This window comes from Kogia breviceps, chromosome 8, assembly GCF_026419965.1.
Source record: "Kogia breviceps isolate mKogBre1 chromosome 8, mKogBre1 haplotype 1, whole genome shotgun sequence".
Taxonomy (NCBI): domain Eukaryota; kingdom Metazoa; phylum Chordata; class Mammalia; order Artiodactyla; family Physeteridae; genus Kogia; species Kogia breviceps.
Window position 1 is genome coordinate 53,584,511 of NC_081317.1, and position 20,439 is coordinate 53,604,949.

The 20,439-nt window shown below is 40.0% G+C and overlaps 1 protein-coding gene across 2 annotated transcripts in view; it reads left to right on the plus strand.

Annotated features, from left to right (window-relative positions):
• Positions 1-20,439, plus strand: part of MLLT3 (MLLT3 super elongation complex subunit) — a 254,888-nt gene that overhangs the window by 186,006 nt on the left and 48,443 nt on the right. For both annotated transcript variants that reach the window (XM_059071141.2, XM_059071142.2), the window contains exon 5: positions 1,370-2,059. In XM_059071141.2, coding sequence (XP_058927124.1) covers positions 1,370-2,059 — 690 coding nt within the window. The remainder of the gene's footprint in view (positions 1-1,369; positions 2,060-20,439) is intronic.

The window sequence follows — 20,439 nt, forward strand, 5'->3', positions numbered from 1 at the left end:
CATGAGAAGCATGGCCCTTGCCTACTGTCTTTCCTGTGTCCTGCTAGATATTTAAGGAATACAGTATTGGTTTACATATCATTGGACTTAAGTGGGTAAGTTAGAGGTGAAACATAACAGGCCTGAAGATTTAAATTCTAGTTGAAACTCTGGACATTTAATTGTCTTTGGTTCCATTAGGAGGTGGAAGTAAACAAGAAAGAGTTCTTCTTTTAGTATTGGTGTGGATTTTTGCATGTCCAGGATCTACTTCCATTTCTTATTCTTACTATGTGAATGATAGAGGTTCAGAAACATGGTAAGTATGGACTTAGATTGTGTTCCTAGATAGAAAGCTTATTTATAGGTTATATATTCTGAGGTATTTATATGAGTGAAAAAATTGAACACATTTAAAGTGGAACAGGCAGCGATTAACTCTTTTGTCATGATTACACAACGTGATTGCCAAAGACTTTTCAGTCCATTTGATGACCATTAGGTGAAATCTTTGTTCTTTTAGACTTTTCTTTTCTTTTTTCTTTCCTTTTGTTGTTGTCGTTGTTGTTGTTGCTAGTGGATGGGAGATGTGTTCCTTAACTGAAGTTTGGTCAGAAAAAAAAAACCTGCTTTTTATCTAAAATTGAGAATTATTTTATTTCTTTTTTCGGTCTTGTGATTCTTTATATTAAAAAGTCATTTAAAATTTAATATTATCTGGCCTCACTATGTGACCCTGGCCTGTTTTTCTACCTCCTTCTCAATCTTTGCTGTCGTTGGATGCTGCTCCCTAAATATAGGCTATGCTTTGATGCCTCATTGTTTTAGTTCATTGTAGTCCCTGGTCTCCATGGGATTAGGATGAGCTAGTACCTTTTCATTCTTGCCTTTCTAGTAATCACCTGCTTCTCTTGAGGACCTCATTGAGGTGTTAATTCCCCATAAATCTCTGAATTATTCTTCTCTGCCTCCCCCAACAGAATTAATTTCCTCTCTTCCTTTTGTTGTGATCGGTGGCTCCTACAATAACCATGAATCATAGATGTGTCACAGTTACTGAGAGTAGGAGCCATGTGTTATCCAGCTTTGTCTCTCCTGGGACAAGTGTGTAGTGAACATTTGTTGACTTGAAATGGTTAGAACTCCATGCTTGTCATGCTTAAGAGAACAGCTTGCCTCATTCAATTCCTCCATCACGGTAGCCCACACGCACTGCCGCTCGCACACCCTGCTCCCACCTGTTCTATTGAGGTTGTCGGGTTCTGTTCCGAGGCGTTTGGGAGCAGTCAGCAGAGGGTCCTTTTGAGGAGCTGTAGTGCAAGGAGACTGGCTCTTAGTCTTCATGGACGTTCCGTTTTGAGAGTTTGCTTTTCTCCCTGCCTTTCCGCAGGACCCCAACAGGAGTATCCATCCCAGCGGCAGCAGCAGCAGCAGCAGCAGCAGCAGCAGTTGCAGCAGCAGCAGCAGCAGCAGCAGCAGCAGCAGCAGCAGTTGCAGCAGCAGCAGTTGTAGCAGCAGCAGCAGCAGTTTTTCCAAGCCTCACAAATTAACGAAGGAGCACAAGGAAAAACCTTCTAAAGACTCCAGAGAACATAAAAGTGCCTTCAAAGAACCTTCCAGGGATCACAACAAATCTTCCAAAGAATCCTCCAAGAAACCCAAAGAAAATAAACCACTGAAAGAAGAAAAAATCGTTCCTAAGATGGCCTTCAAGGAACCGAAACCCATGTCGAAAGAGCCAAAACCAGATAGTAACTTACTCACGGTCACCAGTGGACAGCAAGATAAGAAGGCTCCTAGTAAAAGACCCCCCATTTCAGATTCCGAAGAACTCTCAGCCAAAAAAAGGAAAAAGAGTAGCTCAGAGGCTTTATTTAAAAGTTTTTCTAACGCACCACCACTGATACTCACTTGTTCTGCTGATAAAAAACAGATAAAAGATAAATCTCATGGCAAGATGGGAAAGGTCAAAATGGAAAGTGAGACGTCAGAGAAGAAGAAATCAACTTTACCGCCATTTGACGATATTGTGGATCCCAATGATTCCGACGTAGAGGAGAATATGTCCTCTAAATCTGATGTGAGTAGTCTGGCTGGTTTTCCTCCTTTCCCTTATTAGTTTTCCAATTTTATTTCTGATAGCTTCAGCATAAAGACAGAGGAAGGAGAATGACAGTTGCACCAGAAAATGGTAGCATGGAAGCAGACATGGCCTAGAAATGAATTTCCTTAACTAATGGAAAGAAGGAAATGAAATCATTAAGGAATCTGCAGACTTGTAGGCTATGATTTAAGTTGTTAAAGGAAAGATATGTCCCAGAGTATAATAATGGGTCATTTGAATGGCAGCAGAAAAATCTAGATGCTTATCAGAGCTTAGTTACTATGCTTTCCAGGAAAGTGAGAAGAATGCAATGAAAGTAGAATACACCAGAAAATAAATTTTAAAAAGAAACAGAAAATATTAGGGTGTAGCTACAATGTTGATCTTTTTGATCAGTGTAATGAAGTAATTTGTTTACATAGATTGAAAACTGGTGATAGTATTTTTTAATACTCTTATCAAGGCAAAATTGATATAACAATACACTGTATATTTAAAATGTGAGATTTGATACATTTTGATGTTTATATGTGTCTTGAAACCAGGTAGTGGTATTTTGGAAATGAAATATTTAATTTTTTCCCCCATTGTATAGCCACTGATTTGGAAGGGGCAGGGTATATATCTTCATTACAAGGTTTGCTAATGGGTAGGATTATCTTTTGTGGGTTCCTAAAAGAACATTTGGCCATCTGGTAATCCCCCAAAATATTATTTGATGTTGAGATTTAAACTTTTTGGTTTTGGCCTGCATTGGGTCTTCGTTGCCATGTGCGGGCTTTCTATAGTTGAGGCGAGTGGGGGCTACTCTTCGTTGTGGTGCATGGGCTTCTCATTGTGGTGGCTTCTCTTGTTGCGGAGCATGAGCTCTAGGCGCATGGGCTTCTGTAATTGTGGCACGCGGGCTCTAGAGCTCAGGCTCAGTAGTTGTGGCGCACGGGCTTAGTTGCTCCGCGACATGTGGGATCTTCCCGGACCAGGGCTCAAACCCATGTCCCCTGCATTGGCAGGCAGATTCTTAACCACTGTGCCACCAGGGAAATCCCGAGATTTAAAGTTATAATTGCTATTTCTCAGAGTTGGAAGGGAATTTCAGGTTACCTATTCTAATCTCCTACCAATGTAAGAAATTCTACACTTCTAGTGACAGAACTGTTAGTAATTCAAGTATTCCATTCTATTTCTGGAGAATGAACATTATTTACCATGAAGTTATCTCCTCCTCACTTCCCTTTTTTCTCTAGCTTTGGCCTTCTACTGTTACTTGTCAGTCATGATCGGTTCCAGTAATGTCTTTAATTTCAGTTGTCAGTATTTCTAGACAACGGTCAAGGAAGATGTCTGGCTAAAAATTGCTGGCCATTTTAGAATACTTCTCTTTCTTTCCCATAGGGAGGCTCCACAAAAGTTCCTAATTCAAATGCTGGCAAGGGCTAGGAGGCCTTAGCAGATTCTCTCTTCTCCATTTGCACCATTCTGGGTAGAAAGGCAGCCAGAATTAGGACATGGCATCAGTACCGATCCCTAGTCATCCAGAGACCACCTCCTTCCTGCCCTCTACTCTCTATGGCTAATCTCAAAATTTTAAATCAGATTAGAGGCAGAGTAGCATATAAAATACTGGAGATGGAGTAATTCGTTCCAGTGTTTGGTAAAAGCCTTAGAGTGATAGTTTGTGAAATGGAGACGAAAGCCTAATGGGTTTGTCCTAATATCTCAAGCATTTATTTTTCCTTCTTTGCTTTGTACCCCTCCTCTGAATTCACAACTTGCTCTTAATGTAGATGTTCCTTGGAACTTTTTTCATATGTTTGACTTTTTATTTCAAATCACTATAAAATGTTCATTGATGCTATTGGGGTGTGGGACTTAACAAGGGACTTAACAATCTATCAAGATTGTCAAGTTTAGCAACTTTGTCTCTCCGTATTCTGTGGTGTTGTAGTTCTTCTAGAACAGAGGTTTTCAAATTGTGGTTTGTGATTTACTAGTGAGCCATGAAATCAATTTAGCATGTCATCACCAGGATTAAAAAAGAAAATCAGAATACATTGTAACTAGTATGGGTAAGTAATGGTTTGTGAAGATTTTATTTCAGAAGCTGTGTGTATTTTTATGGTAGGTCATCATCAAAATTTTGAAAGACACCTTTCTTGAATGTTTGCTGATTTGTGAGAAGACCAAATAGCATTCATAAAGCACTATTGAATGTGCTTTCTACAGGAAATTATCACAGGTGATGTTCCTCTTTAGCTAATTCTGTGTATTCTTATTTTTGTTTGCCTCTTGCTCCCTCCCTTTTATATATGATTTATAAGGTATGACTTTTCCTAAACATCGTGTTCAACTTGATAGGTTATTCCAAAGCAATACCTTCCAAAATCTTCTGGAATGAAGAGTGAGAATTGTAATTCCGTAAAGTAGGTAGCAAATTTTCAAGATGATTCATGGTGTGTCAGAGCCACCTATTCAGTGACCATAACAGGAGTTTTTGTAATGTGGTGTGCATATCATTACTGAGAAAGCCTCTAAAGACTTTTGGGTATTATTTGAGTATAAAACCCAACAACTGTACTTTCCTTATTAGTTTTCTGGTAGTAATGCTTTTATTGTTGTTACTTTGGTTTACTCTTCTAAATATAGGTGGTAGAACAGAAGAGAATTGACAGAAGTGGTTCCAAGTAATCCAGCGCCCAAAAGACTTTCTGTGAACGAAGGAGGATAGAGGAGGGCTGAAATTCCCATTCCCAGGTGGTAAAGGTAGCCTGTGTTTGGTCTTTCTCCTACTTGGTGTCCCTCCTGTGGTTAAGACCGAAGGAGCAGGAAGCAATTGTAATGGAGAGAACTAAGCACCCCGTAGTCTCCCTTGGCGAGGAACTGATTGGATAGCTTGGGACAGGCCCACCTTCAGGGGGCACCATTCACATTGTCCTGGTGGTGAGTGTGTCTGCATCTGAGTAAGTAGGATCAGATGACCTGATCTGTTGAATGACCTTTACAGCTTCATTATTTGAATATGAGCCAGATTTATGTTCATTTGTGGAGGGTGGGGTAGAGGGTAATTTTAGACATAGCAGGCAGAGATCATGGACTTTGGACACAGAAAGAAATTGGACAAGTGTGAAGAATTGGGAAGGACCAGGGAAATACTGTTATTCACCTAGTATGTCTGTAAAGAAAATATCTTGCCTTTGTACAGGTTTTTTACGCTTAAAAGGAAGAACTTTTTAAAGAAGCTTTTCCATAATTAAGTTAGATTCAGGTTTTATATAAAAATAAAAATCAGTGCTATTAAGATGAATTGGGAAGCTTAGATTGTTGATTTGTATAGTTCTTCTCAGTTATGATTTTTATATACTTTGTATGTGAGTAGAGCAAAAAGAAGTGGTGCATCCATGGTTTATATGTCTGCATGATTTTTGAGGAATCACTTATTTGTTGATGAGTATGTAGGTAAGTAGGTAGTAAAGTAATCAAATAATTAGGAGTATGCACTCTGGTGTCAGACAGGCTGTGTTTTGAATCCCAGCTCCACCACTGATCTTAGTTAAACGATTTGACCTTCTATATTCCTTAGTTTCTTTTTTTGTGAAATAGAGATCATAATAGACTTTACTTTGTAGGATTACTGTGAAAATAGTCAATCTGGGTATATCACTTAACATACTAATCAAAAATGTTATGAGGGACTTCCCTGGTGGCACACTGGTTAAGAACCCACCTGCCAATGTAGGGGACATGGGTTCGAGCCCTGGTCTGGGAAGATCCCACATGACGCGGAGCAACTAAGCCTGTGCTCCACAACTACTGAGCCTGTGCTGTAGAGCCCGTGAGCCACAACTGCTAAGCCCATGCGCCACAACTGCTGAGCACGCGCGCCACAACTACTGAAGCCCGTGGGGTCTAGGGCCCATGCTCCACAACAAGAGAAGCCACCGCAATGAGAAGCCCGCGCACCGCAAGGAAGAGTAGCCCCTGCTCATCACACCAGAGAAAGCACGCAGGCAGCAACAAAGACCCAACGCAGACAAAAATAAATTAAAACAAAAAATGTTATGAGCCATTTGTTACGTGATTTGGCTTCTGGCAGTCTTTATAACCTCTAGCTTTGAAAGAGGTTTTTTTTAAGATTTACTTATTATTTACTTTTTTATTTATATTTATTTTTGGCTGCATCAGCTCTTAGTTGCAGCACACAGGATCTTTGTTGAGGCATGCAGGATCTTTCCTTATGGCGCTCAGTTTCTTCATTGCAGCACTCGGGCTTCTCTCTAGTTGTGGTGAGCAGGTATTCTCTCTCTCTAGTTGTGGCACACAGGTTCCAGGGCGCATGGGCTCTGTAGTTGTGGCACACAGGGTCTAGAGGGTCTGGGCTCTGTAGTTTGCAGCACACACAGACTCTAGTTGAGGTGTGTGAGCTCAATAGGTGTGGTGCTTGGGCTTAGTTGCCCAGTGGCATGTGGGATCTTAGTTCCCTGACCAGGGATCAAACCTGTGTCTCCTGCATTGTAAGGTGGATTCTTTACCACTGGACCACCAGGGAAGTCCCTGAAAGAAATTTTTTGATATTCAAAAATACAGCAGAATTCTAGTGTCCTTTTTCAAGAGTGGGTTAAATGTTTTAAAAGAGAAAAAGTACTTGGAATATATGTCACATTCCTCTGAATTTTGTCTTGAGAAGGTATATGGCCTTGATATTGATGTGCATGTGTAACATGGGAAAATACAGGACAGAGCATCTTATTTTTTTAAATCTATTTTAAACTTAAAAAAAATTATTTATTATCCATTTATGGCTGTGTTGGGTCTTCGTTGCTATGTGTGGGCTTTTCTCTAGTTGCGGCGAGCGGGGGCTACTCTTTGTTGCGGTACACAGGCTTCTCACTGCAGTGGCTTCTCTTGTTGAGGAGCATGGGCTCTAGGTGCGTGGGTTTCAGTAGTTGTGGCTCATGGGTTCTAGAGCACAGGCTCAGTAGTTGTGGCACACGGGCTTAGTTGCTCCGCGTCATGTGGGATCTTCCCGGACCAGGGATAGAACCCGTGTCCCCTGCATTGGCAGGTGGATTCTTAACCATTGTGCCACCAGGGAAGTCCCAGCATCTCAGTTTAAATCAATAGTTAAGCCAAAGTTTCCCAGGATCTTTTAGCTTTTTAATTAAATGAGATAAAGGGCAAGGACTTACCTAGTACTGCATTGGTAGGCACTTGGTAGATTTTTTTTTTATTGCTGTTACTATTAAATCATTTCTTAGGATGTCTTCTTTTATCTTTGGATTAATATTAATATGACTGAAAGAATAATTTTTAAATAGGATTTGAAATTCCTGAGATGTTTCTCATTTTATAAAGAACTCTAATATTGTCACATGAAAGTCCATCAGTAATTTTCCTTTACAGAAGAATTTGGGAGGAGGCAGCGGGGAGGGTGGGAGGGCGGGGACAGAGGTGGAACGACTGTTTTATAGTGGGTGAGCGTTTAGCAAAGACTGAAAACATGATAAGGGCCCGTTTTTGTTATGTATGTAAATGTTAGCATTAAGAATATTTTGCATTCAAGAACTTAGGTAATTCCATTAGAGTAAAGCTGTTCTTGGTTGAGGAATTCATCTTTTTGTGGCCATAATGGTCACTTACGGCAAGTGACTGTTCTTACTAGTCACTGGCGCTCACTAGCAGCTAGAAAGGGTGAGGCGCTGAGTGTATCTGGGTCAACTAAAAGTTTGTAATTGTGTTTTGCATTAACCTGTTTAAACTTTAATCGAGAATAAAAAAATAAACATCCTTTACCCTTCCTGTAATTCCCTAGTTTTTGTTTTTCATGTAACTCTGCTTCTAAAGAGAAGTTTATTGAGTTGATCTTGTTTTGTGGTACGAGGAAGTTTAGTATTCATAGCAGAGAAGGGGAAAAAACAGTAAAAGAAAATTGAAATAACCATTTATGATCAGATTTGGTTATGCTAGTAATTTCCTTATCATTGCCTTTACCTTTTTTTCACCTTGCTTTGTAGAGATTTAATTGTAATTTAAAAGTGCAGAAGTTAAAAGTTTTAAATATCTTTCCTTGTAAATGGTCAGACTACATTTGGTAAAATGTTACCCACTTCAACCTGAAGTGTGAGAAATGAAATTGTAATCGTGTCTTGATAGCTTGGCTTACCAAACTGTTTTCCTGGATAAAATCTTGAGGGAGAAAGATGAAATCTCATCAAATGGAGTGGGTTTTCCCAAGGATGGGTGGTGGTTCAGATACAGGGTAAACACTGCAAACCACCTTAGCAGAAGTTTCTTTGGAAAAGGAAAAAAAGGAAGGAGAAGGAAAAAGAAACTTCCCTCCTTTTGTGGTGCCTCATTTCCTCCAGCCCCACCCTGTGCCTTGCCCTGCTTACACTGTCCGGAGCTGGCAGTAAATGTCCTGCTGTTGAAGCACTGTTCTCAGGTTTTTATGTGATGGAAGGTTGTCACAGTCAGAGAAGAAGGTCCTTGTTGTGCTTTCAAAGTGGTTTTTTAATGACTTGTAATTCCAGCACATGCAAGAGCTGTAAAGTCTGTAAGGATGGGGAGTGAGCAGCTAGAGAAGCCCTTCATTAAAGCGCTGCCCTGACCCTGTGGCGGGGGCAGGGGGTTGGGGGCTCTCATTCTGGACTCCTGTTCTCTGCATTTTATAACTGGAAGTAAACATACCTGAAGGGGTGCAGTTCTCCTCTGGTAGATGCAGCCCAGCGTGGAACATTCATTAACGTAATTGGCAGAAAGTTACCTTTGTTGGATACATGGAGATATTTCACCTGACCTGTTCCTAATGCTTGGTTGCTTGTTGTCTGTGCTAGTTGTGATCAGATGAAGGAGGATGCAGCCTAGTCAATCAACTGATCATTTATTCAGCCACATTCCTCATTTGTTCCAAAAAAGATTGAAGCAATTAAAAGGGAGATTTTTTTAAAAAACTACGTTAGAGGCGCTTTCTCTTCCTTGTTTGGGTGCCATACTAAGCCCAAATGGTTTTTCAGTTTTTAAGTTAAATAATTCCTTAGACGCCCTTAGGTAGCTGAGGGTCATGAACAGACAGGGGGCCCTGTCATTGAAGAGTTGGTTGTCATCAATAATTGCCAACACTCGGCATTTTCACTTGCTTGTATTGAATTTTATCTCTCTCCCAGTAAGTTCCACGAGCCTCCTTCAAGGAAGCTGCATTGCCTATTCAGTGCATTCTTGTTTCTTACTCTAAGACCCATGATCTTTATGTAATTGTCCTATCTGTCATCTTTAGACACAAAGTCAAAGATGTGACTCAACAAGGTCTTTGCACGACTCGCTTTACCATGTCATTGGGATGCCTGATATTTGTAGCTAAACTTGCCTTCGGTGCTTTCTATGTGCTAGTCACCCTTCTGAGTACTTCACTTGTTTTAACTCATTTAACTCTTAAAACAATCTGTGAAATAGACTCTTATTAGCCCCATTGTATAGATGAGGAAACTGAGGCTCAAAGGTTAAGAAACTTGGGGGTGAAGCAAATCTTATTTTCCCAGGAATTCCCAATATTATAATCGCAGAGATGTGCTTCATGAAATTGGCATCACTGCTATGAAAGCCTTGTTTGTTTGTTTTTTGGCCACACTGAGCAGAATGTGGGATCTTAGTTCCATGACCAGGGATCAAACCCATGTCCCCTTCAGTGGAAACGTGGAGTCTTATTAACCATTGGACTGCCAGGGAAGTCCCTTTTTTGTTTTGTTTTGATGAAAGCCTTTGATATCGTATTTCTTGTTCCATTTTTGAATTCTGTTTCTTTGAAATGTCTATTGGTTTGGGCTCTACCAACAGCCTTCAGGAGGTGACAGGTTTTCCTCATAGGTGGATTTGGCATACATATTCAGAACTGAGGGACGTGCTATGAAACATCCAGGAACCTCTCACTTCTTACATATATTTGCTTAAAATAAAACAGACCCTCGTAGTTCTGAATTTTAACATTATTATAATGTATTATATATATATATTATATAATATATATATATATAATTTTATATATATATATAATGTATTATATATATATAACATATATATATTATATATATATAACAGTATTATAATGTATCATCAGCACTATCTCCCCGCTCTCAGAATTTTCCCCACTTGCTTTTGTGTGAGAATTTATGTTTAACAGAGCTGAGCTGTAATATCAAGCTTTCCCAGAAGGTGCCACCAAATAACAAATGCTGTCCTCCAGTTTGAAGATTCCTTCTTATTGAATCTTCTAGTTCCATTTTGTAATTTCATTTTATAATGTCTCTAAGGTATTCAAAATAATGGGTGTGCTTTCTTTGAATTAGGAGATAAGATAATGCAATGGATTAGTAGAGTGTTGTTTTCTTTTGGTGTCTATGTAATTATTTAACCAAGTTTGAGAAATTGTTCTCAGTGGGTAACAATTTATGACTGTAAACTTTCAAGGCAGTGTCAAGGTCCACAAAGAAAAATTACCCCTAAGAGGCTTCTTTAGGTCACTAGAGGTGACTGCACAGTGAGATGTTCCCAGATAAAGTCAAAGATCCTTCCACTAGGCGAAAGAAAATGGAAAAGCATTTACTAAAGTGTGTGGAGATAAGCAGACTTTTGCCTTTGAATTCTGAAAACATAGGGGATGGGGATGTGTGAGGACTGGGTTATAGGGAGAAATTTTCAGAGTCGGTGACACAGAGAAAAGAAAATTTCCTTCCCTTACTTGGTCATGGGAAGAAAATGTATTTATGGGGTCCTCAGATGTTACTTAAGTAAATAAATAAGGTAATTACTAGAATGCCCTGGTTTGGGACCTCGGTGTTTAGAATCTCAGTACTGTTTTTTTGAAAACTGAATTGTTGACCCTTGCTTTGTTTTCTGACCCTTCTATTTTTGCTTTAAATATGATAAAACTGTCATGTCACTTTGAGTAAGTACAAATATTTCCTTCTAAACATGTTTGTTTTTAATATACTTTAATTACTTTAGTCTTGTTTAATAACATTTGAAATGTTTATGTACTCCTATATATAAACCCTGTATTAGGTAGTACAGATAGTACAAAATTAGAATTTAGGCTCAGCTTTGAAGGAAGGGAAGCATGAATTAGTGGAGATGAGAGGTAGGTGGGTAGGAGAAGGCATTCCTGATTGGAGGAAACAACTTGAGGAAAAAAAAAACACAACTGATGACAAATGTAGACAAGTCTGTGTTGTCCTTACTGAAAATGAAGGAGAACTCTTATACACGAATCCTGCAAGTTAATTTATCAAACTGGATAAATTCCAGTTTGGAATTCCTTGTCAGGAATGAAGGAAATCTTATTGAACTGTACTTCATGTGAGGTGTGTCCTGGACACTTTCACTCTGTAAACCTCTTATTTCATCCATACATTGTGTGAGATAGCTTTTTTCCTCATCTTACAGATGTGAAAGTAGCAGAGCTAGAATTTGAATCCAGGTCTGACCCATGCCAAAGACCATGCTTTTTTGTACAGTACCATGGATTAAACCTTGTTGAGAGAGAAATCGCATCAAATTATAACCACTGTGGGACTGATTAAAACTCTTCAAGAAAAAAATCGAATTAGCAGCATTAACTCTCCGACCTTCTGCCTACCTCTGGTCCTCTGATAACGTTACCATAGTTCGGTGAAAGGGGGAGAATAAGAAATAAGATGTAGTAGCCACAGTACTTGGGTTCTTGGCTATGAATAATGGGTGCAGGGAGACCTGGCTTTGATTTCCACAGTCCTGATCAACTCATGCTTTATATAATTTTCTAAGCAGCAGAATTGCAGAAAGTTTTGAGAGGTGGTGGTACCTTAGAGCCTATCCAGGGCCCGTGTGTGACTGTGAGAGCTCGCATCTACTAGATTGCATTATCTTAAGGTTGTATTCATGGAGGATATAAAGAAGGAACATAGGGCTCCCTTGTCCTGGAATATAGCCATCCCTGGCTAATAAATTATCTTCTCTTCCTGGGCCCAGGAGAGGTGGTCCAGGAGGCATGGCCCTAGAGCATACACATGGAATCAAAAGACGAGACAGGATCAGCTTACTAGCGGTTAACTGTAAAATGTGGATTTTAACGATAATGATGAGATTATTGATGCAAACTGCCACTCAGGTATTAATTAATTCACGCAAAAATGTTAATTATGTCATAGACAAAGACTTAACCTTTTTACTTGGTAATTTATGAATTGTATTCTATGAAGATCCGATGTTGGTAGGTGTTCTTGTAAAGATTAAGAGGCAAAACTACAGTCTAGGAATTTAGTGATTTATAATCCACGGCCACAGTGTAGTTTTTACTCCAGCATGTGTTTTTAAAATGTCATTTTCCACTCGGCCTAACTGTATTAGGAATCAAAGCAAAGTCTTGCTGGAAGTACACCCTGGTTTAAAGTGTTTAGTATCTGACAAACTCTACTCGAGGTGACCTGACACATTTTCAGGATTATAAAGTGTTCACTCTACTTTCAAGTTTCCTCCTCTTTCTTGTTATTTTCCAGGATTGTTTTAATTAAAGGTGAACATTAAACTTGTTGTTGATCTTGTGATGGGTTATTTTAAAGTGCTAGGTTATCCAATAATCTTAGGTGAGAGTCATGCCTTATTCTTGCTTACCAAGCCTGCCTTCATGGTCCAGCCACTTTCAGAGACATGCAACAAGTCCCCTCCCTGCTTTTATTTTTTTTTTTTTATTTTTTTTTGCGGTACGCGGGCCTCTCACTGTTGTGGCCTCTCCCGTTGCGGAGCACAGGCTCCGGACGCGCAGGTGCAGCGGCCATGGCTCACGGGCCCAGCCGCTCCGCGGCACGTGGGATCTTCCCGGACCGGGGCACGAACCCGTATCCCCTGCATTGGCAGGTGGACTCTCAACCACTGCGCCACCAGGGAAGCCCCCCCTCCCTGCTTTTAAAGATAAGCCATGCACAGCCCTCCTTGGGTTGTGTAATAAAACCAGTGAGTCTCATAAATCCCTCCCCCAAAACTGAGGTTTGAAGGAAAGAGGTGGTGTGTCCCATGTTGCCCATCTTTTTATCTTCATCATATTAATAGGTCTGTTGTCTCTCTTTTCTCTTTAGAAAACCTTCCACAGCTATGTACTCTTTTAAAGATTTAAAACCCAATTTGGAAACCATGAACATCTATTTTTAATACAGCATTTACTTCACAATTTAGAAAATTATAGGATTTTTAAAAGCAGGAAGACTTCAGAAATTTCCTTTAACAACTTGTATTTTGAAGAGCAGAACCTGAGGCCAAGTTTCATAACCTGCCCAAGATCATTGCCCCAAAAAACCCTGCCCCTGCTCTCATTGCTCCCCAAAAAGGCCCTAGGAGGCAGGTCCCTAGTTGATGTGCCATTGTCATTTCCAGTTGGAACAGTTTATAATCCTTCTTATGTCCTGTCCTCCTTTCCCCAAACTCTCCTCCACTTGAACATGTTAAACTGCTTCCTAATGAGTGGTTTATGCCCATTAGGCATAAGACCTCTTGGCCCTGCATCTCACTCTGTGTCCCCTTGTTGAATGAATGGACCTTACATTTCCCATGCTCAGCAGAATCCCCCTGAAAAGCCTCATGCCATGTCTCAGTGAGGGTAGGGTGTTAATCTCAGGGGATATTACAGAGATTAATTGGTGAAAAATTTAATAGACTTGTTCCCTGGTCATCCTTGATTGTCTTTGGGAAAATACCAACCAGAATAATCATGGCTTGGTATATTTCAGGAGAAAAATAAATCACTAGACAAAACAGAAAATGACACATTTACATATCTGGCAAATCAAAGATCTTAATATTGTTTAATAATAAAAACATGGAAAGAGCTTTAAAAACCTCCAGTATAGGGCTTCCCTAGTGGCACAGTGGTTGAGAGTCCGCCTGCCAATGCAGGGGACACGGGTTCGTGCCCCGGTCTGGGAGGATCCCACATGCCATGGAGCGGCTGGGCCCGTGAGCCGTGGCCGCTGAACCTGTGCGTCTGGAGCCTGTGCTCCGCAACGGGAGAGGCCACAACAGTGAGAGGCCCGCGTACCTCAAAAAAGCAAAACAAACAAAAAAAAAACTTGCAGTATAAATGAAGTCTTTACTTGGACAAGCTGATATTCTTAACAGATGAAACTTGACTCCTGCTTTCTCCTACACTCCAGTGTCTTCAGTATCTGCCTCTGTGTGCTGTGTTCCCCTTAGTATCTCTACAAGAGAGGCAGGCATCCCTCTGAGGCAAACTGAGACATCCCTCATACCAAACAGCCAGCCTTTTACACTGCCTTCAACTCTCCAGTTAACCCTGATGCTCTTCAGGCTCTAATCCCTTCACTTCCTTTCTTTCACTGACAGACATCTCAGAAGCTTACTTCTCAACCCACTGTGGTCTGGCTTTTCCTCTTGGAAACTATCCTTAAAACTACCACTGGGAGGGCTTCCCTGGTGGCGCAGTGGTTGCGAATCTGCCTGCCGATGCAGGGGTCACGGGTTCGTGCCCTGGTCCGGGAAGATCCCACATGCCGCGGAGCAACTAAGCCCGTGAGCCATGGCCACTGGGCCTGCGCGTCCGGAGCCTGTGCTCCGCAATGGGAGAGGCCACAGCAGTGAGAGGCCCGCATACAGCAAAAAAAAAAAAAAAAAAAAACTACCACTGGGAAAACGTCACCAATGCTTTCCAGATTCTTATGTAGAAAACATCTTCTAAGCATTGGATTTTACCTTTCCGTCATCTTTGACTTGCTTTTCCATTCTATTCCTTGGCCCTGTTATACCTACCCTGATTCCTCTAACCATTCTATGTGAGTCTCCTTTGTCAGCTGATCTTCCTCTACCAACCTTAAGCTGCCATTGCCAGTTTCTTTCTTTTCTATTATATAATCTTTCCCTGGATAATCACTGCTTACCTGCCTCCTCTTTCCTTTCTCAGACCCTTCTCTATTATAGCTATCTATAACACAGACGAATTCTGGAAGGAAATATGCAAAAGGATGTACAACAACTGGTTAAAATGGTATTATGGGTCCTTTTCAAAATATCTTTAATACTGCTGTTTTTAAACAACATCTCCTTGTTTCAAAATCTCATATCCTATGTGGGCTAAACACTAAATTCTCTCTTTTCTTTTTCCAATCTTTTATTGTGGAGAATTTCAAATATACACAAAATATGCAGAATAGTATCACGAGCCTCCCATTCATTCATCACTCAGCTTCAACAATTATTGGCTGATGACCATTCTTGTTTCAACTGTGCCATCTACCCTTCCCCCAGCATAATTTTTAGTAAAATCCTAGATGTCATATTAATTCATTCATAGATACTTCAATGTGAATCTCTAAAAAAATAAGAACTTTTTAAAAACAGAACTAAAACATCACTATCACATCCGAACAAATTAATTCTTTTAAAAAAATCAATTTATTTATTTTTGGCTATGTTGGGTCTTCGTTGCTGTGCGCAACGTGGTGCGTGGGCTTCTCATTGCGGTGGCTTCTCTTGTTGTGGAGCACGGGCTCTAGGTGCACGGGCTTCAGTAGTTGTGGCATGCAGGCTCAGTAGTTGTGGCTCGCGGGCTGTAGAGCACAGGCTCAGTAGTTGTGGCGCACGGGCTTAGTTGCTCTGCGGCATGTGGGATCTTCCCGGACCAGGGCTCGAACCCATGTCCCCTGCATTGGCAGGCAGATTCTTAACCACTGCACCACCAGGGAAGTCCAAATTAATAATTCTTAATATCATCAAATATCTAGACACTGAGCAAATTTCCAGTAGAATCAAAACGTCATAAATTTTCTTTTTGTTCTTACGGTTTGTTTGAATGCGGATCCAAAAAAGGTCGACGTCTTGCAATTTGTAAAAATGTCTTAAGTCCTTTTTAATCTGTAGGTCCTCTCTTATCTCTTTTTTCATGTAAAAGTTCAAGAAAAAAAAAAAAACTAGGTTGTTTGCCTTATAGAATTTCTCAGTTTGGACTTTGCTGATAGTATCTTTGTGGTGTATTTTCTGTAAATTAGGGGTATAGCCAGATTTAGGTTAGGTTTTGTTTTGAGGGCAAGATTATTTCATGGATGGAGTTGTTAGCTTTCATCAGGAGGCCTGTAAGGTGAGGTTATCTCTTCTTTTGTGACGTTAGCGCCCATTGATGCTCAGGGCCTAGATGCATTAATTCATTAGGGGTTGTCAATTGGTGGTATTTTTATTCTACCATTCTTTCTTCATTTATCAGCCAGAACTCACCTGTCTAGAGAAACTCTCCCTCTTCTACCCTTTGTTTAACCAACAGTTAGTTTGTCTAGGAAAAGTAAAACATTCTTTCCCTTTTTTAAAAAAACCAGTTTTCAAAAGAATGGGTTTGGTTCCCTAGCATCCTTTAACAATAGCTAGTTTTTTGTAAGCATTGCTTTTAAGACTTCTTCAATCTGTCCTTTCTGCCCTCATCTTTCTTTGCTCTCCCTTATACTTTAGTGATCCTAAAATATTAGCAATCTTCGGTTCCCTGATCATTCCATGCTATGGAATACCCAAGTGAAATACCCTTGGTCCTTTATGACCTGGTTAACATTCACCTTTTCTTTGAAGCTTTTCTAAATAATCTGCCCCACTTAAATGAATCCCTCCCCTCCTTTGTACTCCTTCCATTAACAGTTTATATTTTGATTATAGTTGTTATTCTCTCATATTAAAGTGTTTTTCTCCTGATCAGTAGGGTATTTTGAGGGCACATACAGACTCTTAACTATCTGATTTCTCAGCTCTTTGCACTGTGCCTGGTACTTAATTGGTGCTCAACAAATATTGAGTTAAATAGTGTAAAGATTTATTTATACTTATGTATTATGTATTTATAATTGAGTTCTCTTAACTGACTTACGTATTTATAGGTGTCTTAACTATAAATATATCCAAATGATCTGGAAATGTGATAGTTGGCCCCTCCCCTTCAAGAGGGTAGATTAGACAGGCCACAATGAATGGGAGAGCTCCCTGTATAAAAAAAGACAAATCTTGGCCCTCTTAGAGCACACAGTTCAGGGGATAACCCACCATTATATGAATAAGTTCATACAGTAGAATCCTGGGATAACCTGGAGGCCAGGGTAAGCAAGTTGTATAAATAGGATTGCACTTTACCAGTCTCTGTAGCCCTTGCTTTTGTGCTGGAGGACATAAACTAGCCAAGGAGCGTGGAGCTCTTGAAAACTCCCAGGAAACGACCCGAGATTTTTTTGTTAACTGTTTCTACCATGAAGAGTGTTAAACCACAAAAATAACAAAGGGGAGGCAAGGACCACAGATTAATCTTTTATTGAGGCAGCAGAGGGATGTCATAGTCTAAAGTCCCAAAACGTTTGCTTCTGTATTTTAAAAAAGCAAATAGTTTTCAGAGAAATTTCAATAACAGGATGTCGAAGTGAAAGAAATTTCTGCCTCCCTACTTCCTATAGCGACTGTGCGGAGGCATGATAACGTGAGAGCTCTACGACCACCTTGTTTTTGCTGTCTTTGTGATCATGAAATATGATTGCATTCTCTCTAATGTTTACATGTACTCTTGAAATGATTGGAACTGGTAAAATAACACTTGCATAGTGTATAAACGGAACTATTTTTCCCCCCTTCTGTTTCCTTAGGTTGCATAATTACCATGACAGATTAGCTTTAAATTAATAATGTTAATTTGGTTGTTAAATAATTATTAAACCATCACATTTGAGTAGCAGCAACTTGCAATTAAATGCTTATTGTATACGTGGAAGAATGAATGAAAAATTACAAAAGATTTAAGTTCCTAACCGCAGGGGCAAGAATTGTAAAAACAAAACAAAAAAAGAGTTCTACTGAACAGTAACACTTAATGCTGAGAGAAATCAGATGTAGGGGATGCAGTTAGTTTCCCCAAAGAATTAGCATCTTAGTCAGTTTTCAAATATATATTTAATTGTACTCATCGGAGACTTAGCATTTCTAAGGGTAGTTTTAAGAGAGTCATGATTACACTATAAAACTAAAATTATAACCAAGTATAATTTATCACTGTGGGAGGTTGAATCTATTAGAAGAAAAAATGGACTGAAGACAGCAGCCATCATTTTGAAAAGGAAAATGTTACCACATCCGTCCTCTCTTAAGGAAAGACATCTCCACAGCACATGTACTTTGAAACCTTATTAAGGTATCCTAAAACTTACACAGGCATATCTCTTTTTATTGTGCTTTGTTTTATTGTACTTCACAGATACTGTGTGTGTTTTACAAATTGAAGGTTTGTGGAAAGCCTCCTTTGAGCAAATCTGTCAGCGCCGTTTTTCTACCAGCATTTGCTCACTTCGTGTCTCTGTGTCACTTTTAGTAATTCTTGTGATATTTCAAGCCCTTCACCAACCAAAAGATTATGGGTCAGATGATGGTTAACAATATTTAGCAATAAATTTTAAAAAATTAAGATATATACATTGTTTTTTGAGGCATATTGCTATTGCACACTTAATAGATATGCGTTGGGAAACCAAAAAGTTTGCGGCACTCGCTTTATTGCAATATTCACTTTGTTACAGTGGTCTGGAACAGAACCTGCAATATCTCCAAGATGTGTTCTCTCCTGTCTTCAGTCCTGGGGATCTCCTAAGTTGGAACTTGCATGCTAATGCATCCTGAACAGCAGCCCTTCTACCAAGCTGTTAAGTGACCCTACAGGGTCTGCAACCAAAAGCTCCACTAATGGGCCTGCGCTGGTAACAGTGCTCACCATTCCTCTGTGAAACGTCCTCACTGTTGCCCAGCACTGGTGGGTGCTTTCTTACACTCCGCACTCCACAGGTTGAGTGGTATACTCACCGAGAAACCAAGTAGTTGTTCTCAAACGTGTATGAGTGTTCCACTTGTAATTACATTAGTTAGTTAAATAATATACACAAAAGGTAATTGTTTCTTAGTTTCGAAAACTAAGTTGAAACATGAAGTGAAGTTTTTTACACCAAGGGGAAAAAAATCTTAAGAATCTAGAAGGACTCTGCATTTCCAATAGCTATGCAAGTCTCTGAATTATTGCTTATAGAGGGTGATCACTGATAATGTATTGAATGTGGTTATGTAAGGCTTTTCAGACTCCACTCAAAGAAAACTCCTTGATCTTACATCAGAAGATTGGTTGGGGACTTCCCTGGTGGCACAGTGGTTAAGAATCTGCCTGCCAATGCACGGGACATGGGTTTGAGACCTGGTCCGGGAAGATGCCACATGCCGCAGAGCAACTAAGCCCGTGCGCCCCAACTGCTGAGCCTGAGCTCCAGAGCCCATGAGCCACAACTACTGAAGCCTGCACGCCTAGAGCCCGTGCTCCGCAACGAGAAGCCACCGCAATGAGAAGAAGCCCGCGCACCGCAAGGAAGAGTAGCCCCCACTCGCCACAACTAGAGAAAGCCCGCATGCAGCAATGAAGACCCAACGCAGCCAAATATAAATAAATTTTACAAAAGAAAAAAAAAGATTGGTTGATTAATGTGTCTTTATAAACTTTTAGTTAAAATAAAATATTTAAGGGATGTGGGTTATTTTTTTAAACTAGTTTTAGAATCTTCCACCTGACAGATGTTCACTAGCCAGAAATCTTGACTGCTCTTTACCTGTTATTCTGGTACTTTCTTTCTTGATCCTTGAGTTAGGGTGAGAGTCCATCAACAGCAGTCTCTTGCCTCTCCTTTTCTGCATTATTCCATTTTATGAATGGTGATCTTATTCTTATCTGACCTTTTACATGGAGTTTATAGGATCAGTCTCCAGATGAGTATAATTAAATATATATTTGAGTATAATTAAATATATATTTGAAAACTGACTAAGATGCTAATTCTTTAGGGAAACTAAATGCATCCCCTACATCATGTTTCTCTCGGCATAGGTGTCACTGTTCAGATGAGTTTATAGGATCAGTCAGTTGGGCAGCATCCCTGCCCACCGATGTTTCCTTCAGCATTAGAGTGCTTATGTAATGCACTCTGGACACAGGAATCTGCTTGTAACCATAGTGTGTTAGGCCCCGGAAAGCAGGTTGTCCATATTTTGGTGAGGAACACAGACCATGTGTTTTTATAAAGCAAGTGTAAGAGGTATCCCAGAAAGAGTCTTGAGATCTGGGAAGAGGCTCCAGGTCTGACACTTGTGCTAGCTTTGTGATCTGGGGCAAAATAACCTCTTTGAGTCTTAATTTCATAATCTCTGAAATGTGAATAATAGCTCCCCAAATTGTTGTGTGAACCAGATGACACATAGTTGCTAGTTTGTAAATGTAGTCGAAACTGAGTATTTCTAAACTAGTTTCCCCCATCCTCTTTATTTTTAATAAAATGGGGATTCTG